The 20,054-nt window shown below is 40.6% G+C and overlaps 1 protein-coding gene across 1 annotated transcript in view; it reads left to right on the top strand.

Moving 5' to 3' along the window:
- The window catches only part of cntn5 (contactin 5), a 221,663-nt gene that overhangs the window by 197,130 nt on the left and 4,479 nt on the right, over positions 1-20,054 (top strand). The window contains exons 18-22 of the mRNA XM_063005082.1: positions 12,716-12,950; positions 13,788-13,897; positions 16,685-16,871; positions 18,359-18,471; positions 18,599-18,767. Of these exons, the coding sequence (XP_062861152.1) occupies positions 12,716-12,950; positions 13,788-13,897; positions 16,685-16,871; positions 18,359-18,471; positions 18,599-18,767 (814 nt within the window). The remainder of the gene's footprint in view (positions 1-12,715; positions 12,951-13,787; positions 13,898-16,684; positions 16,872-18,358; positions 18,472-18,598; positions 18,768-20,054) is intronic.

Raw genomic sequence — 20,054 nt, 5'->3', positions numbered from 1 at the left:
AATAAAATATTCAGTTTTAAGAAGCACCAGCATTGTAAAAGAATATTAAAAGTAAAGTCAATTTTCAATGCTGATTTGGCTTAATAGTGTTGGTCAGTCTGTATCATATTCTTGAAATGATAAAGTATTGCAAAGGAATATCTTTGAAATTCTTCCTCATAATGTTAAGGTTGCTATATTTTGGTTTTTCACTTGTCAGGGAAAATTAAGAGAGAAAAAAGCGTATTATTATCATGCGTGTGATATATATTGTTTACGTGATCTGCGTATCACGTTACCACGTACGTCACTGAGCTGATATGTGTATCGGGTGACCAGCGGGTAACGGCGTGTTATGTTTAAGTGTGATACTCCAAGTTGTGGATTAAGCAATAAAGACAACACGTTCTCCACATAACTAGTGTCATTTGTATTTCGTGGTTAAGTACAAAACATAACAATGCGGGTCTTCGTGATGTAATTCTACATGGCACTCACTGCCTGTATAGGTAAATTTTTCCTGTATAGAATTTGCGTTAACGGCACTTTTTTTTTTAAATCGCGTTAAATTTAGATCGCGTTAATGCGTTATTATCGCGTTAACTTCGACAGCCCTAATATATATATATATATATATATATATATATATAATAGTCTAGTAACGTTAAGCAGGTTACACAGATTCCCAAAATCCCTTGCTGTGCACTCACTGTGTAGTGTGATTACATGCATTCTGATATTTTATTGTCTTTTAGTTATTTTTATATTTTACTTAATGAAAACATTGCCGTTTTTTTTTACTTTCGTTATCGCGGCACTTTACCGCTAGCATTAGCCACTTGCTACCGTAGAGGGTCGGCTCACCTAGCCGCTGTCCGGTGGGGATGTTACGGGTCTTTTGCTGTGCGGTGGTGGAGGTGTGGGAATAAACACACATGACAGGGTAAAGTCACTTTAACTTTTTAGTCAGGACTTCAATGAGCGTTACAGCACTTTAGATCGCCTAGTTCCAGAACCCGAACTTCAATGCTGGGACCATAAGGCGAGACTCACATACAAAACTAACTGCAGAACGTCCGAACGCACATGTATAAACCTGGTGCTTCATTCTGATTGGCTGAGCTGAATGTCACTCACATACTAGCTCTAACGTTCACGTTGCTTAACTGAAACCACCAATCAGAATTACGGCAGCTCGTTTATCTGGCCAATCAACAGTCAGAAATATGAATAACGCGTAAATGATTTTGTAAGCTTCCCCATTCTTATTAACCAAAATAACTAACAAAATAAATAAAAAATAAAACAGCCAATCCGTGGCCCTCAATTATTCGGGGCCCCTGGGCTGAAGCCCAGGTAAGCCTGTGCATTAAATCGCCCCTGCCTGTAGAGACTTTTTAGTTTATTTCACATTGCTAAGTTTCATTATAAGTGTTGTTGAGATTTACTAGGACTGGCATTATTTAAGTCTGTGTGTGTCTAATCTAATTAAGGCCAGATGTTAATTTGGTTAATTGGCTACTTAACTAAGGGGCATAGTAATTGCTATTGAACAGGTCAGCAGAAAAGTGGAGTATGTTGTTTGTGTTCTGCACAGCAGCAAGTTCTTGGAAAGTTGTGCTTAAACTTTGAGTTTTGCATGTTCTTCCCATAAGGCGGCACGGTAGCTCAGTGGATAGCTCTGTCACCTCACGGCAAAAAGGTCCTGGGTTTGATTCCCAGATGAAGCAGTCTGGGTTCTTTTCTGTGTGAAGTTTACATGTTCTTTCTGTGTCTGTGTGGGTTTCCTCCGGGTGCTCTGGTTTCCTCCCACACTCCAAAGACATGCAGGCAGTGAATATGTGTGTGTGTTTGCCTTTTGATGGACTGATGACCTGTCCAGGTTGTTTCCTACCTTTTGGCCAGTAAATTGAAACCACTGTGGCCCTAGATAGGATAAAGTGGTAGTAAAAAAGGTGAATGAACTAATGAATGTTTTTCTGTCCACATTGGTTTCTACTGAGTTCTCTGCATTTCTAATCCTTGTCGGTATGTGGGTTGACTGTGTTAAATCTGCCTTTTGTGTAAATGGGTTAAGGTATACATAAATTGATTCCTTCCTTAAGATCAGTGACAATAAGTGCTGCTAGACATAAATATGAGGAAGTCTTTGTTGAAGAGAAATGAATGAATATCAACATTGACAACAAATTTAGACAACTATCTAAGCTAAATAAACTTTTACTTCAGTATAAAGGTCTACTCAATTAATTGTAATGTCCCTTGAGTGAAAATTAATGCATTTATTCTTACATTTTTATTTTCAACCTAGAGGAAGTGACGATTTGTGGTTCACAGATAGCACTTTTCCACCAAAAGAACCATGGTTCTAGAACCGGTTCTGTTCAGGTTTATTAGATCCTTGGTGTTCTGTAGAGAACTGACGCGCGTTTCCACCAGTTTTTAAAAACCAAGCCTGCATCATCAACGGTGGGCATTACTTAACGAAAGTTAAGAGTAGTAATATCATGGCGGAGCGTGTAGATTTATGTGCGAGCATTTGTGCTATTGTTACAGATGTTGGTTTTTATGTAAAAAGCATTGATCAGCTATCGGTAATAAGAAGACGTAGACGTGTTTGTCGCAGTTGTTGTTTTCTTTAGTTCGTTGACGTGAGAAGCGTTTTGTGCTTTGCTTTCACCGCGACTCTTGGCACAAATAGCTGATTTGCTCAGCGCTCAACTTGAGCGATAAAACATCACTAAAGTTCCACGACACGAACATCCATGTGTGTGAAATAACCATCAAATCCACTCTAAAATACAACATGTATCTGTGTTAGCTGGATTTACTTCACGTGTGGTGTTTATGCAGCTCGGGGTTCTGAATCTTATCGAGAGAGTCGAAAAAAGCGTAACGTAAAAAATACAACCTAACGTGGCTGAATTTTTCCCCTTTTTCTCCCCCTTTAGCACATCCAATTGTTCAATTTGCATCGTGCTTCCTCTCTATGCCGAACCCCGCCCTGACCGGAGATCAAAGCTAACCCATATCCCCTCCAAAACATGGGCAGCAGTCGGATGCATTTTTGCCACCCACACATTGATAAGTTTGGCGCCACCTAGCGTTGCATGCGGAGAGACACACCCTAAGGGCACTCTTCCTCATCTCTGTGCATGCGCCTCTAATCAGCCGGCAGAGGTCGTAATCGCATTCTGACAGAGAGAGACCCACATCCGGTTCTTTGTCCCACCCCCCAACTGAGCAAACGGCCAATCGTTGCTCATACAGCCACTCGGCCTCGAACCGGTGAGGCAGAGCTGGATTTGATACGAGGTACTCAGAATCCAGCTCTGGCTGCAGCGTGTCTTTTTACCGCTGCGCCACCTGAGCGGCCAGTTCATCTTTTTTAAGACACTTTGAAAATATCAGCAGCAAACTGGATCAAAATTTAATCAGGTGAACTTTAAAAGATAAAAAAAATGCAGCGTTACGCTCCATACGAGACACCAGCACAGTGGTTTAGCAAAGCATTCAAACCTCTACACTGTGACACGCCCACCGATGACGTCACGGTTCGCTCTGAAAAACCAAGTATTCTGTGGTGCCAGATTGACCCGCTAGTTCGCTGTCTGGAACCTCTTTTTTTCGGTGGAAACATGCGGAACCGGTTCAAAATCAAGTTCGCGAACCAGAACCGGAACCGTTCCGCGTCGGTGGAAAAGGGGTAAGTGAGACTTACTGAACTTTAGTTCCCATGAAGGTCTCATTGCATTTAACTTTTATTTATAAAAAATTTTCTCCATAAAGGCAGGGATTGTTTCCAACATCTGTTCAAACATCACACCTTTACTATGCCCTTCCTGCAAAATGTAATCAGTGTCTCATAATGTTAAGTGAATATTAGGATAAAACGTTTCTCAGATGAGAGAGCTCTTTTAGCACATGCTGTTATAATGGGGATGGCAGTGTGCAGATTGACACATTAAAAATTAACAAAGCTGGAGCATCACAAATGAGGGCAGTTAAAACCACGATTAACCTTGCAGGGACGAACAGATGTTGTCTGTAAGTGATGGTTGTTCTTGCAGTTATAAGGTGCGCAGGGTACAACTGTCGCCTGCCAAATAACCTTCACTTAACCAGAAATGCACCTTGTGAGTGATTACAGTCAAGCTGGAAAGTCTGCACACCCCTTTCACCTTCTCCACATTTTATTACATTAGAGACTCATACTATAATAGATTGAGTTGTTTTTTTTTGCCTCAAACATCTACACACAATCACCAATAATTACGAAGTGAAAACAGGGTTTAGAAAATATGCAGTTTTATTTTACTGACAAAAATGGTTTATTTAGGGGTTACATATCTGTACACACCCTTAGCCTAATACTTGGTTGATGTACCTTTGGCAGCAATTGCAGCTTCAAGGCATCTTGGGAAAGCAGCTACGAGCTTGGCATTCTTGTTTCTGGACATTTTTGCCCATTCCTCTTGGCATATCCTTGCAAGCTCTGTCAGGTTGGATGGGGAGCATGGGTACACAGAGAGCAGATGAAACTTGATGAAACTTGTGTAACGAGTGACTACCATGTCTGTCATAAGTGTAAAGGAGTGTAAAGCGTGACGTTAAAATCCTAATAAATAACTTCAATAACTTTCAGAATTATTTCTGAAATTAAATGATTATTTTATAACTGTTGTAACTGTTATAAAAGTTTCCTTTGTCTTACATTGAATCTTGTTTTAAGCTCTTAAACAATTATACAAATACATTTTTATAGCACTGTAATTTATCAGAACAGAATAAATTTTTGTCATTTGTATAAATACTTAGTTTGCAGGTTGATAATTGGACATCTTAACTTGGTATTCAGTATAATTATGACGTCACTGTTGATTTACTTTGTTTATGGTGCCAGCGGCCTTAAGCAGTAAAAAGTAAAATTTAAGTGGTTTTATCTGAAATATAAAAGTCTGTAATAGCCTTAGTCCATGGGTCTAGTGACCTAGTGAGCTGCCTTGCTGCCTTACTGCCTACATAGGCAGCTGCCTAAGTAGAGAGGATTCTAATAAGTCATCGACTTAAGTCAGGTTATTCAAACACACTTGTTCGACAGTGATTTCATCAGTTTTTGCTTACTAAGCTAACACAGTTAGTCTCATGCCTTTCAAACCAATAGGATGGGGTGGCACGACGTGCTAGCATGTGAACTAACATCTCCCTCCATGTACCAAAAACGGTTTAATTCGCTGACAAGCCCGAATTTGCCAATAAATGACACTTGAGCAAGTTTATACAAATTAAAAATCAATAATAATTTATTTACGTTTCTCCGCACCGCCCGCCATATTTTTTATTTTTTTGTGAGAAAAGTTGTGCCACACTGAATGCTGGGATTGCCTTCACCGCTAAGGCAGCATTGGATGCTCCCTCATTATTCTGTCAAAATACCGTTTAGATTTAAGGTGCCTAAGGAGGGAGCATTTTAAGGCATCTAGGAATTCGAACAGCCTACTTCTCGGGAGCGCGTAGGATGATGTAAAATGCTGTCTATGTAGAGAGCTCACTAGGTTTTCGAACACACCCCATATGTGTTTTATGTAACCACTTCAATGTCAGATACTGTCAAAATATGAAAATAATTCAATTATTTTTGTGCATGTAAACACACTTAACATGATCTGAAAAACAGATGAATGATCTTTTTTTCTTATTTAAAAATGAATTGCTTGTGGCAGATTCTATTATGACCTAGGCAACTGCCCACAAGGCCTCGAGTAGTTCCAGCAATTTCTCTACAATACTGTTGACTTATTTACTGGAGAACTGCCTGTTCAGGCACAGCTTTGCTTATTAAACAGGATGAATGACTAAACAGACCCTTCAAGTCCACCTTATTGAAGTATGCATAGATTGTGAGAATTTGCCATTAGAAACACCCCCAGACTTCCTTTTATATTTTTTTTCTATGGCCTATTTATTTTTCATGGCTCTTAAGATGCACATGTTCCTTGCCATTTGCAATCAGTTTTTAGGAGATGTTTTAAGGAGTAGAAAGCACCAACCAGCTCTGAATGTGTCACCATGATGGAAGATTATTCATTTCAGAGGAACACTGGAGAGAATTAATAGCATCAATCCTAATGGAGTTTAGTGTGATATGCTGCTGTACACTATATTTCTATTACTCTATGGAAAAGTACATTTTGGGCTTCTGTCTTTGGGCAGAAATACCTGAGCAAAAATAAGGGGACAAAATTATAGTAAAGCATGTGCAACATACTCAAATTATGCCAAATAAAGAGTACAGGTGTTTGTCATTTATTAAATTTCACCCACAGTTAATTCTCTGGAACCCATTCAATTTTATCTCCTATGTTGCATTTCGTGTCTTTAAATGCATGGCAGTTTTAGATGGCCTCTGTGTAATGTTTTAGGGCGAGGACAAGACAAGAGGGGCGGAATCAGTCCAATACAAATCAAACAAACCTGACCTATGCACAGACCGACATGACCAAAATAAACCAAAATAGTTCCCAGTGAGCTGCCTCCTTATATATCTGTGGGTAATTAGCAGGGGACCAATCAAAAAAGGGGCATTGGCTGGAGACTGAGAGTGTTCCCGGAGAGAGGGGTGTGGCACTTAGAAGCACTCCAGGAGCACATACAGGCTGGATACATGACACTCTGATGTCTGCTGATTGGGGAGAGGGGTATTGGGGAGGGGATATTCAGTAAGGGTCCATGTACTGGATTTCTGCTTTAGTCTTGCATGTTGTATAAAACGTATTGTTGTACACACAACTTGGCTCGGCTGGCACAGCGGCCTATTACTCTAGCTCACTAACGCTGAGATCCCGGTTCGATTCTCAGCAGTGCTATTGGCTGGCTGGGTGTCTACACAGACATGATGCGCTATGTCTGTGGGACAGGTGACCAAAGCCCTGCAGTGGTTTGGTGCCATGTACAGGGAATTCCAGTCATGCTCCCAGTTTTTCCCTGAGGAACCGGCCTGCTACGTCCCTGACCAAGCAGTGCACAGGGGTACAGTCTTTAACATTTAAAGTATTCACTGGTCAGCCATAACATTAAAACCACCTCCTGGTTTCTACACACACTGTCCATTTTATCAGCTCCACTTACCATATAGAAGCACTTTGTTCTACAGTTACTGAGTGTAGTCCATCTATTTCTCTGCATGCTTTGTTAGCCCCCTTTCATGCTGTTCTTCAATGGTCAGGACTCTCCCAGGACCACTACAGAGCAGGTATTATTTGGGTGGTGGGTCATTCTCAGCATTGCAGTGACGCTGACATGGTGGTGGTGTGTTAGTGTGTGTTGTGCTGGTATGAGTGGATCAGACACAGAGTTTTTAAATACCGTGTCCACTCATTGTCCACTCTATTAGACACTCCTACCTAGTTGGTCTACCTTGTAGATGTAAAGTCAGAGATGATCACTCATCTATTGCTGCTGTTTGAGTTGGTCATCTTCTAAATAATACCTGCTCTGTGGTGGTCCATTGAAGAACAGAGTGAAAGAAGGCTAAAAAAGTATGTAAAAAAACAGATGGACTACAGTCAGTAATTGTAGAACAACAAAGTGCTTCTATATGGTAAGTGGAGCTGATAAAATGGACAGTGAGTGTAGAAACAAGGAGGTTGTCATAATGTTATGCTTGATTGGTGTATAGTAGTAATATACTAGTAGTCCTATTCTTTTCCTTGTGAATATTCACATAGTTTTTACTATATGGGGTATCTATGATACTGAGTTAGACAGAATGTCTGTTTTTTAATATGACTGTAATTAAAATCAGACCACATTTATTAATTCAAAGTTTCAAAGAATCTGTGTAATGATAAGATTTCAAAAGCTTTGCTCATTACTGCCCACGACTCATTAAATAGATTAAGGTTTTTACTGTCCCTATATTTTATATGTGGTCATTATAGTGATGTTTTGTCTTTACAAGACCAGTTGTTTCACTGTAATCAGTAAGCTGGACAGGCAATCTAGTTTAACTGCAAGTGTGGGTAATTATAATGCTCTTTCACAGATGGTTTCCAGCGGGAGTGGACCTCCAGCTGATACAAAGCACTTCCCTCTCATCTTTTCAAGTCACTGTTTATAGATTCTTTCATTTATAGTGTTGCTTCCATTGCATTACAGACAGTAATCGAATGACTAAGATTTGTGCTGGAACTTTTATACAAATAGTGATCAGATCCCCTGTGGTTTACTCACATATTGAGTTTGTGCATATTTTATTGATGAATTATGGCTTGTCACCAAAGAGCTTGACATTCACAACTGATTTGTTTTATTACAAATGAAAATCTTAAGTATACTAATTTAAGTTAACTCACTGACATTTATTTGCGATTTATGATGTGTATACACCGATGAGGCATAACATTATGACGACCTTCCTAATATTGTGTTGGTCCCCCTTTTGCTGGCAAAACAGCCCTGACCTGCGGTTTCTGGCACCAAGATGTCAGCAGCAGATCCTTTAACTCCTGTAAGTTGTGAGGTGGGACCTCCAGGGATCGGGTTTTGTTTGTCCAGCACATCCCACAGATGCTTGATTGGATTGAGATCTGGGGAATTTGGAGGCCAAGTCAACACCTCAAACTCGTTGTTGTGCTCCTCAAACCATTCCTGAAGCATTTTTGCTTTGTGGCAGGGCGCATTATCCTGCTGAAAGAGGCCACAGCCATCAGGGAATACCGTTTCCATGTAAGGGTGTACATGATCTGCAACAATGCTTAGGTAGATGGTACGTGTCAAAGTAATGTCCACATGGATGGCAGGACCCAAGGTTTCCCAGCAGAACATTGCCCAAAGCATCACACCGCCTCCGCCGGCTTGCCTTCTTCCCATGGTGCATCCTGGTGCCACGTGTTCCCTGGGTAAGCGACACACACGCACCCGGCCATCCACGTGATGTAAAAGAAAATATGATTCATCAGACCAGGTCACCTTCTTCCATTGCTCCGTGGTCCAGTTTCGATGCTCACATGCCCATTGTTGCCCACTTTTGGCAGTGAACATGGGCACCCTGACTGGTCTGCGACTATGCAGCCCCATATACAACAAACTGTGATGCACTGTGTATTCTGACACCTTTCTATCAGAACCAGCATTAACTTCTACAATTTGAGCTACAGTAGCTCGTCTGTTGGATCGGACCACACAAGCCAGCCTTCACTGCCCACGTGCATCAGTGAGCTTTGGCCACCCATGACCCTGTCGCCAGTTTACCACTGTTCCTTCCTTGGACCACTTTTGATAGATACTGACCACTGCACACCGGGAACACCCCACAAGAGCTGCAGTTTTGGAGATGCTCTGACCCAGTCTTCTAGCCATCACAATTTGGCCCTCAAATTACAGACTTGGGTTTATGTTTAAAATAATTTGCATTGCTAATTGGGAGCCTGTATAATTAATTAGTATCTACTGTATATTGCAAATTCCTGCAATACATTACTGCTGAGATGGTATTTTGATTATCTTCATTTTTGCTTATAACATTGTAAATTAGGGACAGATCATCATTAGGCTATCACTTGTGCAGGCAGTCAAGGAGACTGCCTTCCAATAACAATGAATATCCTTTCTCCATAAAATGGTACCCACTGGGAATTTAAAAGTATTTTTATCCATCACTTAATTCTCCTAATTTCCTGGCCGTTCCTTTTTTGCTAACAAAACACTCTTTTCTCAAGAGGGTAGTGCAAAAACGTGTCAATGTGCTCACCAATTGGATAATTAGCACCCAAGTGGAGTAAATGAACCAAATCAAAACTAAACCAAATACAAACTAGTGGCTTTCTAGGAGGGAAAAATAGAAACAAAATCAATCTCCTAAAGCGATTGAGTCTAGCTCTCTTTAGCCCGAGCTTACCATCTGACAACTAACTGAGGCTCTTGGGTACCCGAGAACACTTATCAGTTAGCAAGCAGTTAAGAAAAAGCAAGATTTGATCGCTCTTCATGAATGTGATCAGTACTTGGATACCCAACAACACCAGTCAGTTCTTTTCTTTTAATGTTCACTATTTTTTACTCTCAAACTCACAAGCAGATCAGCACAGAGCTCCATTACCATCTTCCTCTGTGACACCAGCATCAGCATGACCTTCCTCACTGCATCAATACACTCTATTGATATTTGTAAATATGATCATTCCTAATTTGGGGCGGCACGGTGGCTAAGTGGGTAGCACTGTCGCCTCACTGCAAGAAGGTCCTGGGTTCGATGCCTAGGTGGGGCGGTCCGGGTCCTTTCTGTGTGGAGTTTGCATGTTCTCCCTGTGTCAGTGTGGGTTTCCTCCTGGTGCTCTGGTTTCCTCCCACAGTCCAAAGACATGCAAGTGAGGTGAATTGGAGATACTAAATTGTTCATGACTGTGTTCGATGTGAACTGATGGACCTTGTGTGGTGAGTAACTGCTGTTCCTGTCATGAATGTACCCAAATTGTAAGACATAATGTTAAAATCCTAATAAACAAACAAACAGTTCCTGATTTGATGCCTTTAACACATTTCAGAAAAAGATGGGACGGGCAGTGTTATACTGGGAAGTTTGTAAAATTGTGTACACCGTTCACTGGTGCAACTACAAATGCAACTTGAACTGCACAAACGTGGAAGCTATATACATTATCCACAACATACAGAAGCACAGCCAACTTATCAGGGCTTCTGTTTATTGAAAGTAAATCTAAAGTGGAAACATTTTCTGTGCTTTGACAACTCCACCTTTGGCATGGGTAACTTTCACATCTGTGAAGACACCTGGAATGCTGAGGTTTAGCTTTTTTAAAATCCTGTCTGATTATGCATGCATTTTTGTAACCTGCAGAATGTGGTTTGTACTTATTTATTTTCTGTCTATGCAAATTTGAGATTTCTTTAAATTGTACAAAAAATTTATTATTGATGTATTGCATACAATAAAGTACCTTTAAGCCTTGCAATCGCTCATTAAGGAATATTGCTTTTAAGTCTTTGGATAATTCAGTGATGCATTTTTTGGCAGTGTTGAACCTTGACTTAGTATAAGACAATGCATTTACCAACTGTAAGAGGGTGGCACAGTGGGTAAGTGGGTAGCACTGTCGCCTCACAGCAAGAAGATCCTGGGTTTGATCCCCAGGTGGGGCGGTCCAGGTCCTTTCTGTGTGGAGTTTGCATGTTCACCACGTGTTCGCGTGGGATTCCTCCGGGTGCTCCGGTTTCCTTCCACAGTCCAAAGACATGCAAGTGAGGTGAAGTGGAGATACAAAATTGTCCATGACTGTGTTCAATATAAACTTGTGAACTGATGAACCTTGTGTAGTGTGTAACTACCGCTCCTGTCATGAATGTAACCAAAGTGTAAAACATGACATTAAAATCCTAATAAACAAACAAACAAATCAACTGTAAGATTTATATAAAATTGTTACTTTAAAACATATCAGATTATTTCCTAATTTTATTCATAATTTTATTGAATTTTTTTGCTGTACTCCAGACATTTGAAATCCATCAAAAAGCTTTTAACAGTAGGATTTTACTATCTGCCTATTAAATAAATGCCAGGAAAACTGGCTGTATTTAATTATTTGTGGAACGTTCTAAAACAATTAGTTTAATGTACCAAAGCAATGTGCTATAAATAGGCTGCCAAATTTCTCTCAAACCTCACTGGTTACAGCTACTGTGCTGTGTTGGTGCATGAAGATACATTACACCGCTATCTTAAAAAAAGTTTATAGCCATAAAATACGCTGGCACACCAGAGCTGGGATGTTTGTCTGTTGTTCATAGTGTGGGTCAGCCGGAGCTGGGATTGATGCCTCTGCTGGCTGATTGATGACATCTGCACAGAGTTGGGGAATAATGCTGATTAGGGTGTGGCTCTCCATACACAAAGCTGATTTACATATGAACTCGCCTCGTGCAGGTGAAAAGATGCAGTCGGCTACTGCACACATCTCGGAGGGGACGTGTGTCAGTTTGCTGTTGTTGATCGGGGGAAGGGGTCAGCAACAGGTAAAGCGGAAGTGTAACGCAATTGGGTAAAAAATTGGACGTGCTAAAAATCTGGAGAAAAAGGGAAGAAAATAGACTAACATTTTAATAAAATTATGCCATTAATATGTTGAATATGGTGATCTTTAAAAATGAAATAATATACCAGTTATCAAACATGCTCAATATATGTTTTTACTAAGTACAATTAAATGCCAAATACAATTAAATTACAATTTAATTAAATCAACGTCTTGTTTGTCTTGTGTTTGTCCCAAATCACATACTGCTGTTCCATGTAGTTAGACTATTTGGTACTAATTTGGCATTGTTTTTAAAGCTTTTTATGCTTTCAAACACCAGCGATAAAGCTTCACCTATACTATTTAGTATCAAGGTGGCCAGAAATAAGATGAGCATTCTGGTTCAAACTGTAAGGTTTTTTTTTAATCTGTCTTTCTTCCTCAACCCTGGGCGTCTGTACATATGATACCATGAATTCCTTTACTCACACGTTCAATCTGAATTAACAGGTGGAAGTTGTCCCACCAGGGGCTGCTACTGGCACTTTAGTAGTTTGTGTTTATGTGTGTGTCAAATCCATTCAGACTGGTACTTTTAATCTATAAAAAGCTGTTTAATTGGTTATTTAGATTAAGCCTTCATTTCTTTGAAAAAGCAAAGCAATGTATAATTTATCTTGCTTTATTTTTTCCTTTTTCAGCCTGTTTCAGAAGAGTTTCAGAATGGTGAAGGGTTTGGCTACATTGTGGCTTTTCGCGCCAATGGGACTCGAGGGTGGAAGGAAAAGATGGTAACATCTGCAGACTCGACCACCTATAAGTACAGAGATGAGACGTTCCCTCCCCTCACGCCTTTTGAAGTGAAGGTGGGAGTTTACAACAATAAAGGAGATGGACCTTTCAGCAAAGTCGTGACTGTGTTCTCTGCTGAAGGGGGTAAGAGAGGGTATTTGTTAGACTTGTGCATTATGTTTATGTTTTGAATAAAGTGTAAAATGTACTACTATTGCTGACTGTACATAGTAATAAAACGAAAGAATCATATATATATGAAGACATCTGAAACCCTCCCTGTGTGGCTGTAATAGCTTTCATTCTTCTTTGAAAACTATACTGCAGAATTTGTAGAAATGCCTTTTCATATAAAAAAAAAAGCATTAGTGAGACCAGACACTGATGGGAAGGCTCTCGATCAACAATTGGGTTGAGGTCAATGTTCTGAATGGACCACTAATGTTCCTCCACACCAAACTTGCCAAATTATATATTTATCGCCTTTTTTCAAAGGCCAAATTGATGGTACAGTGATTGCAACAGACAAAATTGGCCATCGAGTCTCCCGGGTCGGAAAAAGACCGGACTAATAAAGTGAGTGGGGTCTTCAAATGCTGTGCAAGGACCCTGGTTAGCAGCCCGAGGCGCCTTTGCAGAAGTGGAGGAACCTCATGTGAGTATCCACCGAGGCACAGGTGAAAAAGAAGGGGTCGAGGGACTGCGCACGCGTTGGAGGGGGTGTGGAGCAGGCAAATATACCCTCCTCAAATGCAATCAGGATCTTCAGCAGCGGAGGACTAATTGGCTATGCTAAATTGGGAGAAAAATGGAGGAAATGCATAAATAAATAGAAAAAAGGGGGAAGTTAAAGTTTTGCCACCAAAAGTTTAATCAATAAGCCAAATGAAGGGATGTTTTACTTTTTCTTATAACATATAGTGCTGTGTTTGACAAATGTTTCTCAGTGAGTATCTGTCATGTCACTGCTTTTAAATGTAGAGCCACGGGAGGCCCCCACTGAAGTGAAAGCATCAGCAATGTCCTTTTCTGAAATCAAGGTGATGTGGAAGGCTCCCAAACCTGGGCCCGGAATACCCCAAGGATATGAGGTGAGAAACAAAGAGAAAAGTAGGATAATAGGACTAGGTTAAGAGTTCATTTTAAATATATACATTTTATCTAATATGCCAGCTAAAGTGTTGAGCCTCAGCTTTGCCACCAGCCTGGTAGGGCACATAACAGTATGTGAATGGGAAAACCTGATGAGTAATCACCTGACTCCTATAGTCTGGTTGAGAAGCAGGCCAAATAATGCGATTCTCTGTATGTTTTATGGCTGTCTGAAAGATTTTGCCACAAATTTGGAACCATCTATAAGTCTTCTACAATGGATCTTCAAAAAGTTTCTGCACTTTTATATTTTCGTTGAAAGCAGTGAGGACAAGAGGAGTAGTAATTGGTCGTGTCTGAGAGACTGATAGTGCTTTTCCACCAAAAGAGCTCTGGTTCTTGAACCGGTTCTGTTCAGGTTTCTTCAAACCCTGGTATTTTGGAGAGAACCGACCCGCTTTTCCACCAGTTTTTGGGAACCAGGCATGCATTATCAACAGTGGGCGTTACACAACAAAAGTACAGAGTGTAGTGATGTGATGGCGGAGCATGTAGATTATGTGCGAGCATTTGTGCTGTTGTTACAGATGTTGCAAAAAGCATTGTTTAACTATTGCTAATAAGAAGACGTAGGTGTTTATGCAGATCGGGGTTCTGAATCCGCTTCTCTGGAAAGTAGAAAAAGCTTTATGTTATAAAGCGTAACGTGGCTTGATGTACTAAAAGTACGACACAGAAACATTCAATTTCTCTCCGTTATTACTGGTTATAAGTGCTCTGCACTGCCCAAATTCATCGGCCATTGTTTTAGTACAACAAGCCACGTTATGCTTTATTTTTTTACGTTAAGGGTTGTTTGTACTGTCCGGGTCCCTTTAACCATGTCATATCACACAGTTCATCTCTTTGAAAATATCAGGGAATATCAGCAGCAAACTGGCTCAAAATTTAATCAGGTGAACTTTAAAAGATGAAAGTGCAGCACAATCGCGTTTAGCAGCTTCTCATGTGAAAGCACCCAAACCTCTACACTGTGACAGATGACGTCACGGTTCGCACTGAAAAAACAAGTATTCTGGGGTGCCAGATTGGAACACAAGTTTGCTGTCTGGAACCTCTTTTTTCCGGTGGAAACACTGTTCAAAATCAAGTTCGTGAATCGGAACAGAGCCAGATCCACGTCGAAAATGGGGTACCAGAGAGCTTATAGTCCGAATTTAGCGCCATCTGATTTTCACCTTTTTGGACACTCGAAGTAGCTTTAAGGGGAAGAAGATTTTCATGTGATGATGATGTGAAAGCAGTGGTGCATCAGTGGCTACACGCTCAACCAAAAAAAATTTTTGCTGATGGCATTAAAAAGGTGCTACGACGCTGGAAAAATACATCGGAAAATGACTATGTAGAAAAGTGATGTCATTTGTTTTTGAAATTCTTAATAAATAGAGTTTAAAGAAAGTGTGGAAACTTTTTGAAGAACCCTTGTATAATGACCTATAAGAAAGGGAATTGAATATATACAAAGAAAGACAATGCAAAAATGATGTATTTGAGTCATAATCACTTGAATGTAAGATTTTAACTTTGCACATTTAGTCCACATTTTAAATGACTTTTAATAGTAGACTCCCAATACCCATGTCAGCTTTTTGTGATCTGAATAAAGAAAGATTATTTAATAGAAAGGACAGCAGCACCATTATGTGATGAAAAACAGAAATTATTGCCTTTTATCACCACAGGATATTACATATTCGGTTAACATGCTGTTCGTGTAAAATGCACGAGTTATTTAAATCAGATATTGTAATAGTAGACAACACTAGCAGACTCGTTTTGGGATTTTAACAGATGCTCATCAGCATGCCAATGCTTTCTCACTCTTCCTTTAAATACACGATCAGGCATTACATTATGACCACCTTCCTAATATTGTGTTGGTCCCTCTTTTGCTGTCAAAACAGCCCTGACCCATCGAGACATGGACTCCACTAGACCCCTGAAGGTGTGCTGTGGTATCTGGCACCAAGATGTTAGCAGCAGATCCCTTAACTCCTGTAAGTTGCGAGGTGGGGCCTCCATGGATCGGACTTGATTGTCCAGCACATCCCACAGATGCTTGATTGGATTGAGATCTGGGGAGTTTGGAGGCCAAGTCAACACCTCAAACTCGTCGTTGTGCTCCTCAAACCATTCCTGAACCATTTTGCTTTGTGGCAGGGCGCATTATCCTGCTGAAAGAGGCCACAGCCATCAGGGAATATCGTTTCCATTAAAAGGGTGTACATGGTCAGTAACAATGCTTAGGTAGGTGGTACCTGTCAAAGTAACATCTGCATGGATGGTAGCAATTTGAGCTACAGTAGCTCGTCTGTTGGATCAGACCACACGGGCCAGCCTTCGTTCCCCACGTGCATCAATGAGCCTTGGCCGCCCATGACCCTTTCGCCGGTTTACCACTTTTGATAGATAATGACCACTGCAGACCGTGAACACCCCACAAGAGCTGCAGTTTTGGAGATGCTCTGACCCAGTCGTCTGGCCATCACAATTTGGCCCTTGTCAAACTCGCTCAAATCCTTACGCTTGCCCATTTTTCCTGCTTCTAACACATTAACTTTGAGGATAAAATGCCTAATAACTTGCCGCCTAATATCCCACCCACTAACAGCTGCCGTGATGAAGAGATAATCAGTGTTATTCAATTCACCTGTCAGTGGTCATAATGTTATGCCTTATCGGTGTAAATCAAGTATTAAGAAGAGTGCTTTTTTATCTCTGAACAGGTAAACTACTGGAAAGAAACAGAGCCAGAGGACGCAGCAAAGAAGAAGAAAACAATTGGAAATGAGACAGCAATGCTGCTTTCCGGATTGGAGGGGAACATGCCATACCTAATCACAGTAAAAGGATTTAACAGCATAGGACAGGGCCCGCCAAGTACCGCCATCAAAGCAAGAACAAGGAAGAACCGTGAGTAACAATCCACCATGTCTGTTGGCTCTGAAAACACAAATTAGATTGGGCTGGGTTGGATTGAATTGGATTGGGTTAAATTGAATAGAATTGAGTTAAGGCTGCACAGTGGGGCAGCAGGTGAGGTGGTGCTGCACAGCTTCATGTGTCCCAGTTTGTTCTTAGTTAGAGATTGTCTTTGTGGGTTTTCTTATGGCTATCCAAGTTTTCTTTCACCTTGCAAGAAAATGCCAACATTCTACAAATGTTAAAGATGAATCTGGAAGTAAATGGACGTCAAGTTCTCTCTGCCAAATGCAAATATTGAAAATTATTTTTATCAGTTAAATATACACCGACAAGTCATAACATTATGATCACTGACAGGTGAAGTGAATAACAATAAGTGATTATTATCTCTTCATCACGGCACCTGTTAGTGGGTGGGGTATATTAGGCAGCAAGTGAACATTTTATCCTCAGTTGATGTGTTAGAAGCAGGAAAAATGAGCAAGCGTAAGGATTTGAGTGAGTTTGACAAGGGCCAAATTGTAACGGCTAGACGACTGGGTCAGAGCATTTTCCCAACTGCAGCTCTTTTGGGGTGTTCCTAGTCTGCAGTGGTCAGTATCTATCAAAAGTGGTCCAAGGAAGGAACAGTGGTAAACCGGCGACAGGGTCGCTGCCAAGGCTCATTGATGCACGTGGGGAGCGAAGGCTGGCCCGTGTGGTCCTATCCAACAGACGAGCTACTGTAGCTCAAATTGCTCAAGAAGTTAATGCTGGTTCTGATAAAAAGGTGTCAGAATACACAGTGCATCACAGTTTGTTGTGCATGGGGCTGCAAAAGGGGGACCAACAGAATATTAGGATATTGGTCATAATGTTATGCCTAATCGGTGTAGATTTAAAACAATGAACAAGTCATAGATTCTTCTTTTTAGTGCATTTTACAAACTGTCCCAACTTTTTCGGAAATGGGGTTTGTAAAGGCTGTATTTAAAAATGCTTTCGGTGCTCATGTGGCGCAGCGGTAAAACACGCTAGCACACCAGAGCTGGGATTTCGAACACAGCACTCTGCTGAGCACCTACATGAACAATGGCTTGCTGTTTATTCAAGGCGGGTGTCGGACAAGACCTCTGCTGGCTGATTGATGGCGCCTGTGCAGAGACAAAGGATAATGCGTTGATCAGGGTGTGCCTCTCCGTACACAAAGCTGATCTGCATATGAACTCTCGCCTTGTGCAGATGAAAAGATGCAGTCGGCTACTGCACACATGCCGGAGGGGGCGTGTGTCAGTCTCGGCTCTCCTCAGTCAGGGGGGAGATCAACATCAGTAGAGAAGAATCATAATGCAATGGGGTAACTGAATATGACTAGATTGGGAGGAAAATGTAAAAAAATGCTCTCTGTTTCTATTTCTCTCTCCCTTCACTCTCTCTCTCTCTCTCTCTCTCTCTCTCTCTCTCTGTCTGTCTATTTGTCTTATCTTTCCATCCAGCTCCCAGCCAACCACCAAGCAATGTAATGTGGATTCAGGAAGGCAACAATGTGTCACTATCCTGGGATCCAGTAAAAGCCAAAGACAATGAGTCTGATGTTATTGGCTATAAGGCGAGTTCAACACACCCTTATAATGAACATGAGAACAAATGAATGATGTTTCAAACGATTAGTCAGAAAACACACTGCAGCCTCAGTGAGGGTCATTGTTTTATGGTTTTAACTTTACCTCTTTCAGGTATTATTGCGCCAGGAAGGACGAGGTCACAGTCAGGTCATGAGAACCCCGAACTCTGCCGCTGTACTTACGCTTCCTGAAGGAGGCACTTACATCATTGAAGTATGTGCAATCAGTGAAGGAGGTGAAGGAGCAGCCAGCTCTCAAATCAGAGTGCTTACCTCTTCAGGTGTGATTCAACTTTCAAAGAATAGCTTTTGGTTCACAGTGCTGGCAAATTTGTATTTAAATAACATATTTAAACATTCTAGGTATAAAAAATATAAAATGTATTTCATTACATTCTTAACCCTTTGATGCACAAGCTAAGCAAACCCCATCTATTGCACAACATGGGTCAAAAATGACCCATATTCATCCATTCAAGAATATTTTCATATGCACATTTTTCAGTTATTCATGTATTTGCTGTCTTGGCTAATAAAAGCTATCTATACTAGAATATGTAAACAGCTAGCAAGCAAATAGTATTGGACATATTCAAGATTCAAGAGCCTAATCTTTGGTTGTCTTTCAAAAGATCAGTAAATATGTTTTTGACTACAAACACTTACAAATGTCAGTAGTTTCTGTCAAATTCCATAGTAAATACATAAGGGTCATTTTTGACCCATGTTGTGCATTAGAAGGGTAGTGATACAAAAATTATTTTTATTAAAAAAGCAAAAAATATAAAACTGAAATAAGGATTTGTGATGATCAAAAACAAGTTAATTGAAAAAATTCATGGAAGCTTGAATGACGAAATTAATTTATTGCAAAGATATAGAAAATAAAAACTCAGTTGGGTCACTTTTGACCCAGGTTGTGCATCAAAGGGTTAAAACAAGTTCCTGAAAGGCAGGAAAATATGTCCTAAAATTTGGGTTTTACTACACTGAGTCTAGTACTATTTTAAACCCTTGTGTTCTGTTGACATGGACTTTACTGCCTTGTTCATTGTGGTTCCAGTGACTGCAGTGTTGTTGTTTAGTTAGGTTTTTAACCAAATTAACCAGAGAGGGAGATAAAGGTGGGAAATTTTGTAAAGGTGTGTGTGTGTGTGTGTGTGTGTGTGTGTGTGTGTGTGTGTGTGTGTGTGTGTGTGTGTGTAAAAGAGTCAGCTGTACCCTCAACACTATTCAGAAACAAACTAAAACATCTGAAAATATATTGCCTTTAATCATGTACTCTGGAACAGGGGTACATTAGGGCTAGTAATGAGGTAAAAAAAAAAAAGCCTGAGTTTAAAAACTCTCATGCACTCACTCACTTTTTTAACAGCTTTTCCAATTAGAGTTGCGGGGGGGTATGGGGGGGGGGGGGGTGCTGGAGCCTATCCCAGCTTTTCTATTGGGTACAAGGCACACAGTAACACCCTGGATGCATTTAAAATGCGTTTAAACACAGTGCTTCCCAACGAAAGATTCAAAGGGATTTGCAAATTTATCCCTCTACAGTGCATAATACTGTATCA

This window comes from Trichomycterus rosablanca, chromosome 11 (assembly GCF_030014385.1).
Source record: "Trichomycterus rosablanca isolate fTriRos1 chromosome 11, fTriRos1.hap1, whole genome shotgun sequence".
Classification (NCBI taxonomy): domain Eukaryota; kingdom Metazoa; phylum Chordata; class Actinopteri; order Siluriformes; family Trichomycteridae; genus Trichomycterus; species Trichomycterus rosablanca.
This window is presented reverse-complemented; position numbering and strand designations above follow the sequence as displayed.